We start from the raw sequence: 18,828 nt of genomic DNA, 5'->3' as shown, positions 1-18,828 counted from the left end.
GAGGGAATAGAGCAGCTGTTTGAAAGTGCAACTTAGCACCAAATACTACAGACAGCTGAAATGCAGGAGGTATCTCATTTCATATGAAGAAACATGGCCCACAGAGCATTATTGTCCAAGTATAGCACACCTAGCACTTCAACAGCAATATACCTCTGAGGTGAAAGACTGTGCACATCTCTGCAAGCCCCCCCCCCACCAAAAAAAAAAAAAAATTCCAAAACATAAAACCCCCTAATCTACAAGTATTAGTAGGGTAATAAGTCATTATATTGCCAGTCTCTCCTGCCTAAATAGACAGAAAGAAAGCTCATTTGAGAATAGGTTTCCACAGAAGATGCCGTACTGCCATTCTGTAACTACTGCTGGAAGCTAAATTCCTCTTACCTGCCACATTTTTTACATGGAAACGTGTTTTCTGAGTTCTGAGCTTTACTGGTAGTATCTATTTTTATCTTCTGTTTCCGCCTCCTCCTCTGCACTGGAGCATTAATAGGCTTTCGAGGCTTCACTGCTGTCTCCCTTGGCCTCCTTGCAATCCTGCCTGTGACGGTTGCCTCTTGACTCCTTATATTGGCATCATTGGCCTTTGCAGGGGGATGAGAGGGAAGAAAGGTAAGGTAAACCCGAAACTTAAAACCACCATCAGAAGGAAAACAATGACTGAGCTCCTGTGCTCCAATTACTCCAAAACAAGGTTTTATTAATGATGAACTCACCAAGATATTTTCAGGACACTTCTCATCACAGTCCCATCTTGTGTACCAACTACAAAGAATTATATTGGGTTTCCTCCCTTTGCTCATCCCAGTTCTCCCAGAACAGCACACAGTTTGGTGGCTAATAATACTCTAAGCTACCCCAGCCCAGTCCCATGCATCAGGAAAAGTTAGAGGTGAAAACTTTTTACATCTGACAACCGTCCATTTTCTAAACTAGCTGTAGAGTGAAGGTGGTGTAGAAAGCACAACATGCCCAATGCAACACTTACTATTACATCAGTTTGTAGTGTCTGTGCATCTTTGAGGGGAATTGTACTCTTCCTTCTGTTATCCAACCCTTCCTCTGCCTCCTCTTCCTCCTCCTCTTCTTCCTCCACGTGCCCCTGTTCTTCACTGAAAATGTCCCTTCTGAGAGGAAGAACACGTGCAAACCTATGGGAACTCTTCACCAGAAGATAAAGGAACTGTTAATTTCCTTGTATGCAAGTAAATGTCAGTATGTGACATAGGACACAAGTTTGCGAGTTGGACTGCTCCACAGAGGCCAGATTGTTTCTGCTGATGACTTTACCAGCAAATGGGGCAACACATAGTCAGACTTGGCACTGTCTGAGGACTTTAGGAAATTACCTTGATGTCAACTTCGGCTTCATCTTTCATAGACTTCTCATTAGTAACATCAATGTCCCCAAAGATTAAGGTCCCATTCCGACCAATTTTCACTTGTTTCTTATATGTGTAGTAGAATTCCACGCACTGAGCCACCGTCTTGGTTTTTATCTGGTGTTTTAAAAAACACATAAGTCCAATAGATTGCATGAGTTTATAAAGGCTTATAAATAATTTATTTACTAAAAGTGCAATACATATACACTATGATGCACTAGAGATGCAATAAATATACTTTGTATTTTTTTCCCCTAGCAGTCTCCAYTCCACTACAATTGCCGTTAAAGCCTTCTCCTCCACATGATGGTCTCCTGTAGGCCCCATCCCATAGCCCACCCCCTACTGCCACTATTATTCACTTTGAGTACTGCAGGACTTACTTTCCAAAGAAAAACTGGTCAATGCAAAGGTGACAGAACCTGGCACTTTGTGAGCCTAATGCACCTCTTAACTTCTGAAACGTTCCAATTGAGCTGTCAAGCTTGAGAGCAGCCTTTCAGTTTTATGGGAAAGCTTTATTTTCCAACAGCACTTCAGAGAAGACCAGACCAGAATACCGATCCAAAAATGGAAAGGAAGGTTTGCTGCGCTTTCCCATTTTGGACACATGCTTTTCGTACACATATGGTGGTAGATAATTAGCAGTACAGACCTATGATCATTTACATATTTTATTCAGTGATATCTTGAAAGTTTGGGAGGATATTCTTAGTTTCTGGGCTTTTACAACTTAACTGCCTTTTGGATATTTATTCAGAGGAAATATGTAAGCAACTTCTGTCTTGTGCTCTAACTCCTCCAGCAATTTCCCTCCCAGAAGTGTCATACCTCATGAAAATAGATGTGAGATATGAATTAAATGATGACCTTTACTTTCATCTTCACAGAAAGCTGGAAACAAGGATACTAAAGGATGCATCATTCACATATCCTTCTCTACTCCTTTTCATGAGTAGCAAGGATGTGTTTCTATTGAGTTTTACAAGCAGTCCGTTTAAGCACTACTGGAACATTACCAGCACTCTATAAATAAGCCCTGTAGAAGTGACATCTGCACTGTGTGGACTAATGGAAGTAATGCAGTAAGTACAAGGGTTAAGTTAACAACAACAGCAAAACAAATACTACTGTCCTAGCTATCTCTATTGAGATTATATGCTGTGCTGAATGGTAAAATTTCTCTGAAATCTGTTGAGTGTAGGACTCAACCTCAATGAGGTTTCAGAAAAAGCAAGACTGAACTCCCTGTATTAAATGCTGAACAAACATATGGGAAGTTATAGTTGCTATCATTAAAAAAAATGAAAGAGTAACTTACAAGTTTTTGGACCAAGAAAAAGTCTTTCTTGTAGATTGCAATGCCTTTGTTGAAAAGCTTTTTTTCAGCAACTTTCCACTTGTCTGATCCTGTAGATAAAGAAGTTGAAACTGAAGCCCTTGCAATTTCAAATGTTTACTTTTCTATGTACTTTTCTTTGAGTTCTCTCTAAATAAAACCAGCATGCATATACAAAGGTGCAGTCTCCCATTACACCTAATCCAGCTTAACTGCAGGCTGCTGTTAAACCCCTGCCCAGCTGCTCCCCTGGAGCCCTCCTGTCATCACTTCCTTTGTGTTAGCTCTAGTACTTCCACTACCACATGGTAAACTCAGTTCAGCTTGCTAAAACCAGTCCATTAGAAGTAAGAGGTTTTTCAGAAAAACTGCAAGCTGAACAAACACTTTGTGGTGGCCCAGTCATTGGATTTGATACAAGGGAAATGGTGGGGCAGGAGAGCAGGATCTTCTCTTTCAACAGCAATCCAGTTACACCAGATTAGGTGTAACATCAAACTGTACCTGAAGATTTATTACATTTCAAGTACTCCTAGTATCCTAGCACCCCTGCCTCTAATAACAAACACATTCCAGGATCTCCTCCTGCCTTAGAGATATTACCCAAGTAAAGGCATTATAGTAGGAGTGTGTAATAACAAAGAAATGTAATTTCTATGCTTTGTGGCAGGAGCTACTAGACTTCTCTCTACCCTCTCGCATGAGGTCTCTCAGGTGCCTAGGGTCACCCTAGATTACTGAAGTTAGTGTCATACAGCCATTTCCTAATTAGGTACAAGCACTACAAAGGCAGTTTAGGGCACTTAAATTTTGAGGAAACAATGACAAGCATCGACAGTTGGCTAAGCTCTGCATGTACTAGCTTTCTTCTGCAAGCTCAAAACCTTCTCCTGTAGGACTCCCTCTTCACTCCACCCTGGAAATCCATGCCAGGGAGGCTGCTGTTCGGATGTTATGACAGTCTCTCCTTTACCTATTAGCTACCCTTCTGCATTCTCTGTGGCTTAGTATAAGGGGCCAGATTCCCTTTTCCCCACAAAGGGGATCAGAAAACACACATATACAAATACACACATCCACGTATTCTGACACCTACAGTGTTTTTTACATTGTATTACAAGTGTCATGCTTTGCACATGCAAAATTCCTGGCAAGCCATCGTCTGATTTACCAGAGAGAAGAGCAGTCTTTTATTCTTATTGTAACCTTACAGAATTCCCCAAAAGAGTAGAAAAGGATGGGAGAATTCCCCAGCGATAGACAGGCAGTACAGAGTTATTTGGTTAGCAAACCTGTGTAGTGATAATCTGCTAGAGGGTGGGTAGGTGGTCGTACTGGCCTCTTCAATAGCAGTTTGGTCAAAGCCCCCTATGATAAACACAAATAATAAGCTTAATGTAAGACACTCACTCTTTTGGGTATTTAAAACAAAGACTTGGCAATTCCTAATCCTTTCCCATTAGGTAATCTAATTGAACAGAAGCTCTCTTCTCTTTCCCACTGCACAGTTTAGCATTTGGGACAGGGAACGGGACTCAACTCTAAAATCACATTCTTGACTCTCCACTGAGCCTTGGGTACCGCTGGCAGGCGGCCAGCCTCTCAGCCCCTCTTCATGGTTCTGTGAATCAACACTTTCCCACCCAACCACAAGAGCGTTGGGAAGAGACCTAATCCCATAGACAGAGATAATACAGCAATTTCCTCTTATTTATTGAAGGCCTAAGTAACATACCCACATCCAGAAACCTGCCCTAAATGATGACTTTTTTTTAAACACCTAAGTCACTGTGATCTTAACTCACTCAAGTAAACAAAATTTCAAAATAAAACAGAACAGTCATTTCAGTGAAAGATTCTAGACAAAAAAAAAAAAAAAAAAAAAMCTCTCAGGCTGCATTTTACTTTACGTTTAAATTACAAGTACGTTCAAAGTTAGGAGGAAGGAGAGAACAGAGTCATGGTTCCAGCAGCAGTTTAAACCACTTTAACCAGAAGCTCCCGCTGCAAGAGGCAGCCCTGCTCCTCCCTAAAGCCAGCAATAGCATTCACGATAGAGGACTGGTTCTGGGAACTTACCTAGCAGAAAACTAACCCAGAAAAAAAAAAAAAAGATTAATTTTCAGTTGATTGACAGTCTCACAAATGCCAGTGCTGGCACATTACAGAGGATGGGAAACAGCCAGCTAGGCAAGAGGGTGGGATGCTCCTTCTGATCACAGCAATGATTTATACCAAGTTAAATCAATCACAGAACTATAAAAAACTGATGACCCTGAGCTGTACACTATGGTCTGCACCTTGATGTCACCTCCCAGGGATGCCAAAGGGCTTCTATGGAAGTACATCATGTCTTACAATACTGATACAAAATTAACAAGTACAGCCATTTTAGAGATGTGCACAGAGAAGTTAAACGGATTTACCCAAAGAAAGAGGAATAAAACAGTGCACTTCTAAGTCTCAGCTTCAGCCTCAGGCTCTTGTTTTTCCTTCCAACCAGGCCTGCCTTCCCAGGAAGGCAACGTTAAGACTCATTTAGCAGTCTCAGCTCACTCACCCTGGTAGACTGACAGTCTATTTGTTAAAAAGCCAAACACGTCCAAGCCTGAAATATGCAAGACAGTAGGTGAATATGGCACTGTACCTCAGGCAGAACCCACTTTAGGGACAGCAACATCACCAAGGGACACTAAACAGTGGGAGCTGGATACACAGGAAGGAGTTTGCAAGGCTTTCCTTTTTTGAAGTGACAGACCTTCGTTAAAATCTTTTGCCACAGTGTGTGAAATGCCAGGAAGACTCACCAGAATGCTTCCCTTTGCTTCATGCAAGAAATGCAGCGCCAGCTCCTGGTTGGTTCCAGCCCCAGGAAAAATGCTTGAACATGCAGCAGCTAGCAGATTTTCCACTGTTTCCACAGATGTACCAAACAAAGCCAGATAAGAAGATTAAAATGGAGTTCCTACATGAGTCACACCATTAATTAGCTCTTTTGAAGCAGAACTAGACATAACAGAAGGCAAAATTCAGAGAAGTTGAGTCTCCTTGCAAGTGTATCTGGGTCAAATTTGGACACAAGAACCCATTAGACTGCAAGGTTGCACAGCATTACTCCGAGTGCTGCACTGTTCACACGTGGAGTTTCTTGTAGACCTCCTCTTCTCCTTCCTCTAATATCTTCCTATCTCCCTTTACCTCAGAGATTTCCTGCAATCCCCCTTTACTAATCTGTGATCTTTAAAAAACTTCCATTTCACAATACTCTCTTTTCTCTTTTATCAGAAATATCTTCCAAGCCTGCCCCCTTCCTCTTCCTTTCAGGATTTGTACATGATACAGTCCAGGTGCGCCAACAGCAGACAACTCTTCAGCATGCTAACTAGCTGCCACAACTCCTGCTTCTTCATCCCGACTTCCGTCTACAACTTGATTTTTCCAAAATGCTATTATGTCTAGAATATTCCTTGAAATTAAGTTGGCCGCATGTAGCATTCAAAAGTTAACAGAGACCAGGAAGCCTCACTGAGCACAAGGCCTCTTCTTTGCCTGACCACTTACAAATGATCCGATTTAATCTAAACAAAATCCCATACAACCTCCGCTACAACCCACTAAACAAGTTTTGCTCCCAAGATTGCTTTCAAGGTCATTCAGTCAAACATGCCACTTGATTGGTGGCACAGACATTTAAAATTATGCCCACAGTAGATATGTGGTTACCCCTGCCACAGCTATGGCATCCAGTACTATGTACCAGCCTTCCACATTCTTACCATTCTCTTGGGTGACTTTGTTGGTTTCCAGGTCGCCCCACGGCCGCCACACTAGCTCCGCTTTATGCTCATCAACTGCAGCCAGAGATCTGTCCTGGAGCGATGGGATTTCTGCTTGAAAGCGGGTTCCCACATTGATTCGCCTGCAGAAATAACAACTAATGGTCAGAGCCTCTTTACAATACTCAGAAAGTCTCCATCTCTGCTAAATGTGTGCATAATGAAGAAACTGAAATGCAGCAGGCTCTTGCAYATAGCAAGAACAATTGTTTCAATGTTCGAGATTAAATTACTAAATATGACTCAAAAGGTGAGAGGTTTTATGTCTACTAACAGATTCCACTGTCTTCTCAATAATAGTTGGAATTGTATTTAAATTAGGATTTCCTAAAATCCGTTCAAGGAACAGTTATTAGCTTTCAATAATCACCACTTTTTGAGAGGCTGTCATATAAATTTCTCTTGTGGTAAACTTGTTCCTTATGCATAAGACAGCAGAACCTTTTTCAGTATCAATGTTTTGCAAGTCATAACTACAGAATCATAGAATATTTAGGTTGAAGGGGACTTCTGGAGACATTCTGGTCCAACTCCTCATTCAAAGCAGGATCAGTCTCAAAGTTCAGTCCTCTAGGATCTTGACACAAACTAATCTCTTCTAGAAACTATTTCAAACTACTGAAACCAAGGATATAAAACAACAAAGACAGTCTTGCTTATCCTCATCAAAACCCGTCCTTACCAAAACCAAATCACATTCTTTTGGCAACAATTCCACACATTTAGATATGGAATTAGAGGATAATATTTTCACAACGTGCTATCCACAGAGCACTACACTTGCTTTAAGTAGATGCTTCTTCAAGTGATTATTCACAGAGCTTTTACTCTTTACTAGCAAACAGAATTTTGTGCTTGGAGATAGGTTAAAAAAAAAAAACCAACAACATTGAAAGACTACTCTACCAGAACAGAGGTCTACACCAAAAGCACAGCAAGCAGTGAAAACATGGATCTCCTTTGTCACTGCTCTACATCTCTTAGCCAATGGCAAACTAAACAGAGAAACTGCAGTGGCTACACAAACTCAGTGCAAAATATTTTGGATAAGTCCAAGGACAACTTTCATTCTGAATAACTTAGCAACTATGTATGCAATTCAGAGATACAGAAGAGAGATTCAAAAAAAAGTCCAAATTGCTAGGAAAAAAAAAACACAAAAAAAMCCCAGCCCCAACATATTTGAGAACTGGTGCTGCTCAGACCAGTTTAAAGATAATGAAAATCTATTCTGAAATAAAATGGCTAGGCCTGTTGCAAAAATGTTTCTCTTTGGGATGTCAGTCAACTAGCACTAGACTGACAGCTCCTGAAATAATGATAAAGGGTGGAGAGAAAGGCTGTTCTTCTTAGAGAGTAGATCAGGCAGTGCCCACAAGAAGATTAAACTCTGAAAGAGTAGCTTTATTAGAAATACACATAACTACCGGCCCAAGGCAAGGCTTATTATAATTCTCAAGTCTTGGCTTTGTTTCCTCAGCATGAGGGGAAAACACATATACCAGAAAAAAAAGCATGGTCTGGTACAATATGCAAGACTAACAAAAACATCTTTGAGAAATGCCAGCCTCCACCCTTTTATGGTCCTCTGCTGTTCTGAAATGACACATACATGTCTACTGTGAAAACAAGAGTCTGGAAAAAGGTGTGGGAATATCTATAAAATATCATATAAAGGTGGGTAATATCTATAAGGCCTTGAAAAAACATAGATATCCCATAGAAAAGCCCAGAGAGCTATCAGAAAATGATCCAACAGGATGTTTTGAAATCCTAGAAAGCTGTGGTATCAAAGGGAAGGAAAGTTTTGTTTTCTGTTCTGAAAGGGGAAGAAGGAAACACCTTTATTCCTTCCTTTTCTGCCTAATACATCACTTTGATATTGTCTCATGGTGCAAATGCTTACTGACACCACTAGATAGAAATGCCTGCCTTCAAAACAAATGGCTGACTTCTAACACATGTAAAGGGAGACTTTACAAACAGATTACTTCTTTTGTATCGACAGCAAATCCAAGTCTACTTTCTCACATTTGAGGGGGAACAGCTTATAATTCATGTGTTTATAACAGAAGAGATGCCGAAGACAAGTACTCTACACACCTGTTCAGACTTCATCCACCCATTCAACCACACGTGGACATTCACAGGGTGGGATTCCTCCTTGGACAAGCAGGATCTGCTAGGCACTTGGACTGATACTAACCTCCTTGTAGCCAGTGATGATAAGGTAAAATCCAGTCTGACAGATAGAGTAGGGAAGCTTTAAGAAGTCTGCCACATAGTACCTGCCAGTTTCCAAAAAACATCATCTCCAATTCATCTTGAAGGTAAAGTGATAGGGACGCTACACATTTCAAGCCATGGCCACAGGCAGGAGAGAACTAAGGTGGTTGAAAAAAATCCCATCTTTGATGTCCATGGTTTATAACTGTTTCAGGATATCTCAGAAAACAGATTCAGCAAAATGCATGCTGCTTCACAAAAATAATTCAATCTCAAATGCACACTAACAGTGGAATCTGCATGGAGAATTAAGAATCCGAGGAAGAACTCAAAGTTTGGGTTTGAGTGCTTTACAAGCACAAAAAAGTCTGCTAAAATCATAACATTATAAGGGCTTTCATTTCTCCTTCACCTGCCTCTATGACTATCTTGTGGGACAGAAACCACACTATGCAGACTGAATATAAGAAGTCAGAAATTTCATGCAAGGCTGAGCAGAAGACCTTGCTAAAAACCAAAACCAAAACCAAAACCCCTGATAAGTCCTTCTTTCAGTACAGGGTGATAGACTGCAGAACGATGTTAGTTTGGAGTTTTCTACTCACTGCAATTAGTCCAGTTTATCACCGCTAGGGTATGAAGTCTCAAAGTGGAGGCAAGGGTGTTAAGGACACTGACCCACCCCAGAAAGGATGGCTGAATATCACTAACACTTCCCTGTTAACTGGAAACAGATWAAAAAAATTGTTACTGAGTTACGAAATTAGGGAGATTTTGTTCTCTGAGACACAGACTCTTCTGGCCTCACTTCTGAGAGGGAGAGAGGGAGGGATAGAGGTAACTGAAGGAGATGGAGAAAAAGACTGTGGGCTTGAAGGGATATCTCAGAAGTTGCTCTTTATCTTGAAATTAAACTTATAATACGGTATTCCTAGGCTCATGGAGCCTAAGAATTAGATCTTGTACCTGCAATGTCCAGATAAAACCAGATTTCCACTGCAAGAGCTGATCAGTTACCTGAGCAACCTGACCTAATTTGGCTCTGCTCTGAGTTGGACCAGATAACCTCTAGAGGTCTGTTCAAGCTAAATTATTCTATGATTCCTTTGCTGATGAAGCCTAGATTTCAGTATAGCAAAAGATCTTGCCTTTAAGCACTGATGGTGCTCCTGCAGCACCTCAGAGTAATACAATATCCAGAAATGAGGCTGTGAATTGAGAAGGCAAGAGTAAGCCTCAGGCACCACAGCTGTGCTGGAGGCTGGCTAGCTGAGGGGTGACTCTGAAAGACTTGGAAGCAACTGAACTACAGGGAGCAAGAGCCCTAGGACACCGGGATCTGTGACACCAGCTGCCTGTTAAACTGTTTTGCAAATAGAAGAATTAAGCTTCATTATCATATTTCCTATTCCAGATCTCTGCAATATAATGACTTTGCAAACAGCATTAGCAGAAGGTCTGGCAAAGAGCAAGCAATTTAGAGCACAGTATAGGGTAAGCACAAGCTATAATCAACTGCTGACAGAGCCAAGAATAAAAACTAATGGAGCAAATTTAATATTTTTTTCTTAAAAAAAAMCAAAACAAAACTAAAAATATGTTTCCTGTTATCTTTCCTTTTCAGAGGATGTTTGCACAACAGACTTCAGAATGGTTCTGCCCAAATTCACTTTGAAGCAGAGAACTAATTACTCTGACAACACAGATTGACACCAACTTGTTAATGTACCTTGGTTAAAAGTTAAAATTTTCTATCTATGTAAGGATCTGTTCAGTAAGACTTAAGATCATAGCAAGATGCTGCTTTGCACATCGCTCCCTTCCAGCAACAGGAGATGAAACTGCATTACTAAGTTTTTGAAGGTCGAAATTTACAGCAACAAATTTCAAAATTTTCACACAGGACTAAATTTGCAGCTAACATTATGCCATTAACTTCAGCAGTTTAAACTGATAAACACAACAGGCAAAGACAATTGCACCATACAGAGTTCAAAGATCAAGATCTGGGGGAAAAACAAAAAGCATCAGGTCAACAAGAGGTTTTCCTGTATTGTTATGAAATGAACCAAGAGCAGAAAGAAGGATCAAACTATTTTCAAAATAGATTTAAGAAACTAAATAATTTTCTTCTGGTTTATTTCCATCAATGGGCTTGTACCAGTGGTGCTGGTGCAAAACAGGACATAAGAGAAGAAACCAGGAATTATTTATATCTGTTTCAATTGTCATGGAACCAGAGTCTGGGCCTAGAAAGAATTTTCAAGGGTGACAAGAATGATCTAGGTTCATCCACAATTGCAACTGAATCGTTTTCAACATTGGCTTGGGACAGTCTGCTGCCAAAAATGCAGAAAACAACTTTGAACATGAAAGGAGAAGGTAAAAAGGGGTGAAGCCCTATAAATTGACAGCAAATGCTCCAGTTAATTTTTAAAATATAAGCAATTTCAGGAGAAACATAACAGAAGTCTGTTCTTTATTTGGGGACAGTGTAGGGAGCTAAAAATCTCAAATGTTACAGGCTGTGCTTCAGAGTTAGAGCAGAGATTCCTGACTGCACAGAGTCAGCACTGCAGAGCTGCATGGGTGTCTTTATACCACATGGGTGGTTTCATGCCATGCTTCTCCATGTTTTGATTTTGCAAGAGCTCATTAACCTGGTATAACACTAAATTTGATCTAAGTTGCTGTAGTTCTGCAGCACTTCACTCCAGCTGATAACCCTCTTAGAGGGTTTGCAAGGGCTGTGCATAGACATTTGCCACTCTGCTTTTCCTGCCAGGTTTGGCAGGACTGGCGCTGAGCCTAAGCTCATAACTCCAGCTTTGGTATCTCCACACTGTATTCCCCAGTGCAGTTTGGTCCAGGTATGTCTGAGCTTGCTGAGCACAGAGCCAGCTAAAAAGTCTAATAAGGTCCATCAGCTCAGGCCTCATACCACACGAAAGTGGCTGTACTGCTCTCAGACTGAGCTAGCCCAGACGCAGCAAAGTTGTGTTCACAATTGTGCCAAAGCTAATATGCACCACACAGATAACTTGCAACTGGACAATCAGTCTGAAAGCCAACTATATTCGTCCATGCTATGTTTTGCCCTTCCTCTAAAGAAGCATTCTTTCCCCACTCTAAAACAAATTATACAGCATACAAAGAAGTATTCATATACAGCAGAACAGGACACACTCACCTTTAGCTAACTTTAACTAATACTTTTTCAGCCCAGAGAGAGATCCATAGTCATAGAAAGCAGTTACATCACCAGAATTACGAGACACATTTGCCCAAAATAAATGCTATTTACTGTGTGCAGTCATTTTTTAATAAAGGCAATTTATACTTTGAGTCACTAATAGGAAGAGTTCAGATGTTTCTAAGAGATGCATCACCACACAGGGAACAGCTTGAAGATTTAGGAGCATGAGAAGAACCATGTTTACTACCAGGCTAGGACTCTAGTGAGTACTTACGGTTCAATGCTGACTGGGGTGGCTTCCCCCATTACTGTAAGAACAGGAGGGGTAACTTCTGAACTATCTGCAAGGCAAAAAAAAGAACTGGTCAGACAGAATCCATGTTCAAATTTGAGACAGATTTACAAGCTGTGTGAAGAACATATCGGAGCTATCCATCTCTCAAAACTGGTAGTCATCTGCTAAAGGAGTTTAAGATGTCTATGGAGAACTTATCTTCCAGTCACCATTTTCATCTTAGTAAAACTATTTAATGCCCCCACAGTTCAGGATAATGACAACATACAATAGAGGAGGAATCAACTTTTCCAGAATTAAATCTATTCTTTAGGATCTCACTAGGGGGTGTTGCAGAGTACATGCAAATGCATCCCCAGATGGAAGCAATTTTGCATTTCCTCCATCCCAGCTGCCCAGAATTTATCAGCAAGTAGTCCAGGTTCCACATACCAGCATTTCCTAAAGTCATAATTGTACTCCTATTGCTTCAGTTTCTCATTACAAATTAGCCAAGAAGGAAAAAAAAAACAAAACAAAAATTAAAAAAAACATAAAAATGGAACTTACTAGATCTAAGCAGAGTTCTGTGAGCACTTTTAGGAGTCATTGGAGGTGCAACTGAATGACCACTTGAAGAGAGGATAGCATTAAAATACAGCCCAGAACCTTCTCTCACTGGGCTAAGAATTGGTGGAGGAGTGTAAGGAGGTAGCTCAAAGTTCCTATCAGAAGGATGATCTGCCAGACGGACAGGTGACCGTAAGTGGCTCTGATATGGGGTAATGTTGGAATAAACTGGTGGTGCAATGAATGTGCCGGCTTTTGGTGGTATGAAGAGTGGCTCAGGTCTTGGGCGCTGCTTTGGTTTCCGGGCAAAGCCCTCTGCTTCATCCTTTGGAACAGCATCTTCATGCTATTAGAAAAAATTTACACACTTGATTTCATTTTAAAACCTCAAGTCATTTGAAAAATTTCAGTGAGATGACAATGTTTTCTCCTGGCAGCCCAAAATCTGGATAGGACTGTTGGGGAGTCTCAAAAATCAGCACAAAGGAAAAGAGGGAGGAAGAAAATGGGGAATGGAATGGACTCAAGACCTATTAGGCAGCAACATTTTCTGAGTGCTTATGAAATTATATTTTACAAGATCTACACACATGTCTGATCCCACTTTTGGACCAGATAACGACTTCACATTAACTTTAAAAGAGGATATATGATTACAGCAGAGCTCTGATACAGGTGTATGGTGACACCAGACAGTGATAAGAGAAATAACAGAAGAAAGTACAGTGATACTTCTTCAGACAGTCAAGCATTTAAATGGAGATAAACCTCTTTGGACACCTGACACTGTCATTTTTTTGGATATCAGAATATTCTACTGTATTCCTCAATAGAGGAAGCACAAAAGCTTAAACAAACAAACAGAAAAAAAACCCAACCCAGACCAAAATAAAACAAAACCACCCCCCCTCAACAACACACTGAAGGGGAACACTAAAATACTGACCATCAGAACCTCAGCAAGAGATTTCAATTCCATGAGAGTGAATCTTCAGTTTGGATTTTACTCATACACAGAGATCTATGCACTACTCACAACATAATGGTATGTATGTACATATGGAGAAAGCACTCTTTACTCAAACACATCAAGCAGACACTCTTTACTCTAGTGACCATCTGCCTTTATTTACTCTACTGCTTAGCAGTGGGGCATTCCTTGGCTGTATTAGTATAGGTCATGAAAAGCCAGTGATACCCAAATATTAAACATGATATGGCAATGATATGAAAGAAAAAAACCATAACCGAGGTCCCCAGATTACATCCATTCCAAGTACAAGCCTTGAGATCAAACTATTTCAATAGAAAAGCTTATGGATAAAAACGATGTAATTAGATCTGACTCATCTTTGGTTTCTTAGCCTGTCCATACCTGATTTGAGGTTTCCATGTTGGTATTACGATTAGATCGTCTCCGAGTGACTATCACAGAAGGCTTGCGTTCACAAGGAGCYCGATCATTTGTTTGGCCTCTCTGGAGCTTCCCATCCTCACACTTCTCCTTTCCAAGGCTCTGCAAGTCAATTTTTCTCACTGGCACAGACACAGGAATGATAAGAGGCACAAGGCTGCTATCTTCCCGGGCCCTTTTAGGAGCTGGTGAAGAACTGGCAAATTCCACGACACTTTTAGCAGCTGTAGGTCCTGGAGCTGCCACTAGCACACTCTTCTTCTCTTCTGAAGTATCCAATTCCTGAGAAGAGGAAAAGAAGATTCCTTAAAAGTTCTTTAGTACTTAAATAACAATCAGATGACTTCTCGCTTTCAGTATAAATCAAGTAATTTAATGCAACTTGCAAGCTGAAAGGCATTCAGAACATGGTACTGGAGGAAAAAGGATACTTGGCAAAAGCACTCACAAAATTTATAAGAATGGCTTTAGGATTGTCTAAAATCTCAACTGCTAGAAAACTTGTATAAACCACCCTTAAGCTTCATTTCACCACCTATGGTTAGACATTTTATTTTTGAGACCAACTTACACCCTGCTTATAACTTCTACAAAGGTTCTTCAGTTCCAGTAATAACTGTAAGATGCGGGTTACTTATTTCAAATATCAGATTTCTTTTCCCAAAAAGGCCGAACCATGATAAAGTTAATGAAATCTCTCAAACAAAAAACAGTTAGCTTTTTCCTGCATTTCTTCCCAATTTAGATGACAGAAGCTGCCTTCCTTATTATAACTGAATCCTTTAAGGTTTGCTGTCTAACTTCTAAATTGAAGAACTTTTGCTCAACAGGATTAATATGGCATAACTGCATGCCAGCATTTTTTGTGCAGGTACATCTTCCATGTCTCTAGTTTCTTTTACTCATGGAAGCCTGGAATATTRGGCTCCAAAGAGATGGGAATGGAAGTTGAGTTACTGAATAAACACGTGGATACTGTAGCACAAAATAATTTCAGGTACTGTTAGATAAGTGATTTCTACTCCTTCAAAAGACTATCCACATGTTCATTTCACTCTAGGATCAACTTCAAAGTGGTTGCCAGCTCACCTGGAAGTCGGATGTCAAAGGACAACTTTTGAAAACACCTCTCTTCAGGGATGTAAAAGGCACTGCTTGAGTTCTGCTGAAGTATAATCTAGAAGCTGTAGAAAACGCTCCATTCACTACTTCGGAACGTCTCGTATTAGAGCTCTGTTTCGAAAGCCTTTGGATGGACTTCAGTATGCAAACTCATCCTCTCTGAGTCACAAATCGCTGAGGAAGCTACCTGAATAGCTCTGTGCTTTGCGAACTGAAAACTAAGACATGTCATCTCTCAGGTATGGGAAGAGATCTCCAACCTGGAATCCCCAAATTTTGCAGAAATTTACTTCAAAGTCTTCAAAAAGAACTTACTGTGGGTCCTTAAGAACATGCAGGCCTGACAGAAAGCTAGCATAAGCAGGTTCTGCTGTAAGGATTCAGACCTCCTCAGTCTTTTCACTGTATTACAGAGATCAAGAGAGCTAGCTTCACTGACAAACAAGAGCACACGCTACAGCTGACCCAAAAACAATCAGCCCATGATAGCTAGAAGGACTGGACTGAAATCCCACTTTGATACTATACTTGTATTGAGAGAAGTACAACTTCTTTGTCACAAGATGCATCAGTCGCAGCTTGGAGCTAGGGCTCTGGCCTCTCTCTAAACAACAGACCCAATTTTTTTTTTGGTTGGTTTTTTTGTTTGTTTGTTTGGGTTTTTTTGCTTTTAGAGCAAACAGGTCCACTCTGACACACAAAAGCCTTCAAACCACCTAGGTGCTAAGCTTCAGCAAGCAAAATTCATCATAACAAGAAGACTTAGGACTCCCTTCTTTCAAAACTTTTTTATTGGAGTAAGGTCAAGTGTGCACAGAAAAGTTTTCCCATATGTAATTTAGAAGTTTGACTGCTTCCTCACAGAAACTGGAGATATTAGCCCCCACTATGCAACAATGTAACACAGAGCTGAAATGTCACAGCTGCTATCAACTGCCCCAGATTGCACTCCAGAGGAATTCATGAGCTTTGAGGACCTCCCTTCCCTTCAGGATGTTGATATGCACCTGCACTTTCCCATGAGATTATTAATTTTAGATCCGGATGTCATTCATCATGTTGACAAAGATGTCACTGGGGAATACCATCTCTGAATAGTAAGGAGCCCTTGCAAATGTTTTTAGCATATGGTCCACTACTTCAGTAAAGAGAGATTAACAAGGATGCCATTTTAGACACAGAAATGGGTCATCTACATGAAACAGATACATACTTCCACTAGCCCTGCCTGCACTTGAGGCATCACCTTGCATACAGTTTCATGCTACTATACAAAGGCCTCCATTCATCAGGCAGATCTATGTTGTTATCACATCACCTTATTATTGAAGACTAGATAAATATCTGGTATAGTTCTGGATATTTGCATTCAAACTACATCCTAGAACAGATACAGCCATCATTGCAGACCGCTGCAGAGTAAAAGTCTTGCTTTTCTCAGATGATTTTTCCCCTTGATGTGGCTATTACTATTGCAGTCACTCTGGTGAATATTTTTAGGGTACGTAACAGAACAATGGCAAAGCTGTGAACCAGTACCAATTCTGACCTATCTACAAATCTCAGATACTTCCTGTGTGGCAAGTACAGATCTCCATAAGTCACTCGGAGACATGAACTAATTTCCTGATTGCAAGGAGGAAACTACAGCAGCTAGTCACACAAAAAAAGTCACATTTCTTTGGCTGTATGATGGATTAACTCTTTTTATTTTCAAGGTTGAGAGATAATCTGCCAACCTTTATGAGGAAGAGACTACCACTTCTCGAGAGAAGAGTAAGGAGAAGACCTGAACAATATAAGAGGTTGAGAAAAGGCACAGAGGGAAAATTAATATAAAAGTTGAGACAGCCTTAAAGATGCTGTGGTCCAGAGCAATGTAAGGTCACACGTACCTACAATGCCTTCAAAGGTTTGCTAAGAGGTGATACAATCAATTTTGGAATCAAGTAGTTTGTTTCAGATCCCTAAATAGTTTTCTCAAACTCTTTGATTATGTTCAGAGGTAAGCAGAGAGAAGCCCTCCTAGCAAGGGATAGGACCTTCATTTGCAGAACTGCTAAGGATTTTCAGCCAGTTTGGAGTCTCTATTGCAAAAGTGGAGAGCAGGAAGACTGCTGGATAACTCCAGCAAGTACAACTTGTTGTACTTCCATTTAGGCTCTTGCATCAATATCAAGGGATAAATGACTGACCTAGAATCCTCCAGGACATTCACAGAAACTCAACAGTCATTTTGAGGTTAACAAAATGTATCCCAAAAGTGGTCTTTAAAAAAAAAAAAAAGAAATTTGCATTTCACAGAGAAAACCCAATTGTGATAGCTGGAATAACTGTTCCAAGGCCACTACTGTGATCAAGCCAAAAACCACACCAGCCTCAGAAAGGCCGGCCTGTACACTGCTTTCTGCCATCATCCTGCATCACCTTGCTGCTAGGAAAGGCAACTTCTCTCTGAAGTCAAACTGAAGCTCATCTGTGAAGGAGGCGAGTCCAGAATTGCAATTCCACAGATCTGCCACATACACACAAAAACATTGCAAGCTTTTTGTTCTAGGGATTCTCTTAATAGTTGCTAAAAAGGAGGGTATATCTTGTCCATTTTACTTTCAGGTGCAAAAATGGGACATTTCCATGGGCGAAATCTGCTAGGCAAGTTTGGGCAGGTTTCATTACTGCAGGATCTCACCGCTGCAGAGGTTAGCTGTGGGGGACCCTTAGGTCCATCTTTTAGTAATGTGCAAAGGTCAAATGTCTCCATATTACATCTGTAATGCTACAAAAATCATCCGACAGTGGGATCCTGTGGAAGACACTGCTTCTTCTGGAAGAGAATATGACTGCACTGAAACAAAGTATCCTGTTTTTGTGAATTGAGTAACAATCTCTTTGACCAGAAATTGCCCAGGGAAACGTAGGCAATGGACATATATGGCTAAAGACTTTGAGAATAATGTATTATTCTAAACTAGGACTTTTGAATAGCATTCCTGGTAGCCAAGTTTCTGTTTTGGGGTGGCTGCCTAAATCTGCTGTGAGAAAGTGAAAGGTCTAAAGGGCTCAGCAGGGAACAACATGAACAAGCATGCTGTATCCACTGGCATAGCCAGCGGCCCCAGTGCTGTGGGAAGACCATGAGAAAGGCAGATGTGAAGGTCACTGAAGTAAAGGCAAGAGGTATATCAGGCTCCTTCTACAGAGCTAATGCCATGAACACGGTAGAAGTTGACAGTTGATCAGCTGTCTGAAAGCACCAGTATTGTAGTGTCCATTTGGATCTACCATGACAGTTTTGACACTGCTTTGGTCAGCTCCATGTGATGAACGAGGGGTCTGTGCCAAGGCTCCTCTCGTGAATCACTATGTCGTCCAAGTCAGAAACTGAAGCTGGGGTCTGGGAGGAAACGGTGTCTTGCCAGTCGCACAGCCTGACAGTTTGATGTTCGTCACTGCCACCTTTATG

At 40.8% G+C, this 18,828-nt stretch overlaps 1 protein-coding gene across 1 annotated transcript in view; it reads right to left on the bottom strand.

Annotated features, from left to right (window-relative positions):
- The window catches only part of ELMSAN1 (ELM2 and Myb/SANT domain containing 1), a 36,839-nt gene that overhangs the window by 6,005 nt on the left and 12,006 nt on the right, over positions 1 to 18,828 (bottom strand). The window contains exons 3-12 of the mRNA XM_026061651.1: positions 14,205 to 14,525; positions 12,830 to 13,175; positions 12,260 to 12,326; positions 6,504 to 6,646; positions 5,535 to 5,638; positions 4,020 to 4,095; positions 2,710 to 2,798; positions 1,353 to 1,502; positions 992 to 1,165; positions 388 to 587 (exon numbers count right to left, since the gene is read on the bottom strand). Coding sequence (XP_025917436.1) covers positions 388 to 587; positions 992 to 1,165; positions 1,353 to 1,502; positions 2,710 to 2,798; positions 4,020 to 4,095; positions 5,535 to 5,638; positions 6,504 to 6,646; positions 12,260 to 12,326; positions 12,830 to 13,175; positions 14,205 to 14,525 — 1,670 coding nt within the window. The remainder of the gene's footprint in view (positions 1 to 387; positions 588 to 991; positions 1,166 to 1,352; positions 1,503 to 2,709; positions 2,799 to 4,019; positions 4,096 to 5,534; positions 5,639 to 6,503; positions 6,647 to 12,259; positions 12,327 to 12,829; positions 13,176 to 14,204; positions 14,526 to 18,828) is intronic.

This window comes from Apteryx rowi, unplaced genomic scaffold (assembly GCF_003343035.1).
Source record: "Apteryx rowi isolate R43461 unplaced genomic scaffold, aptRow1 scaffold_183, whole genome shotgun sequence".
Taxonomy (NCBI): domain Eukaryota; kingdom Metazoa; phylum Chordata; class Aves; order Apterygiformes; family Apterygidae; genus Apteryx; species Apteryx rowi.
This window is presented reverse-complemented; position numbering and strand designations above follow the sequence as displayed.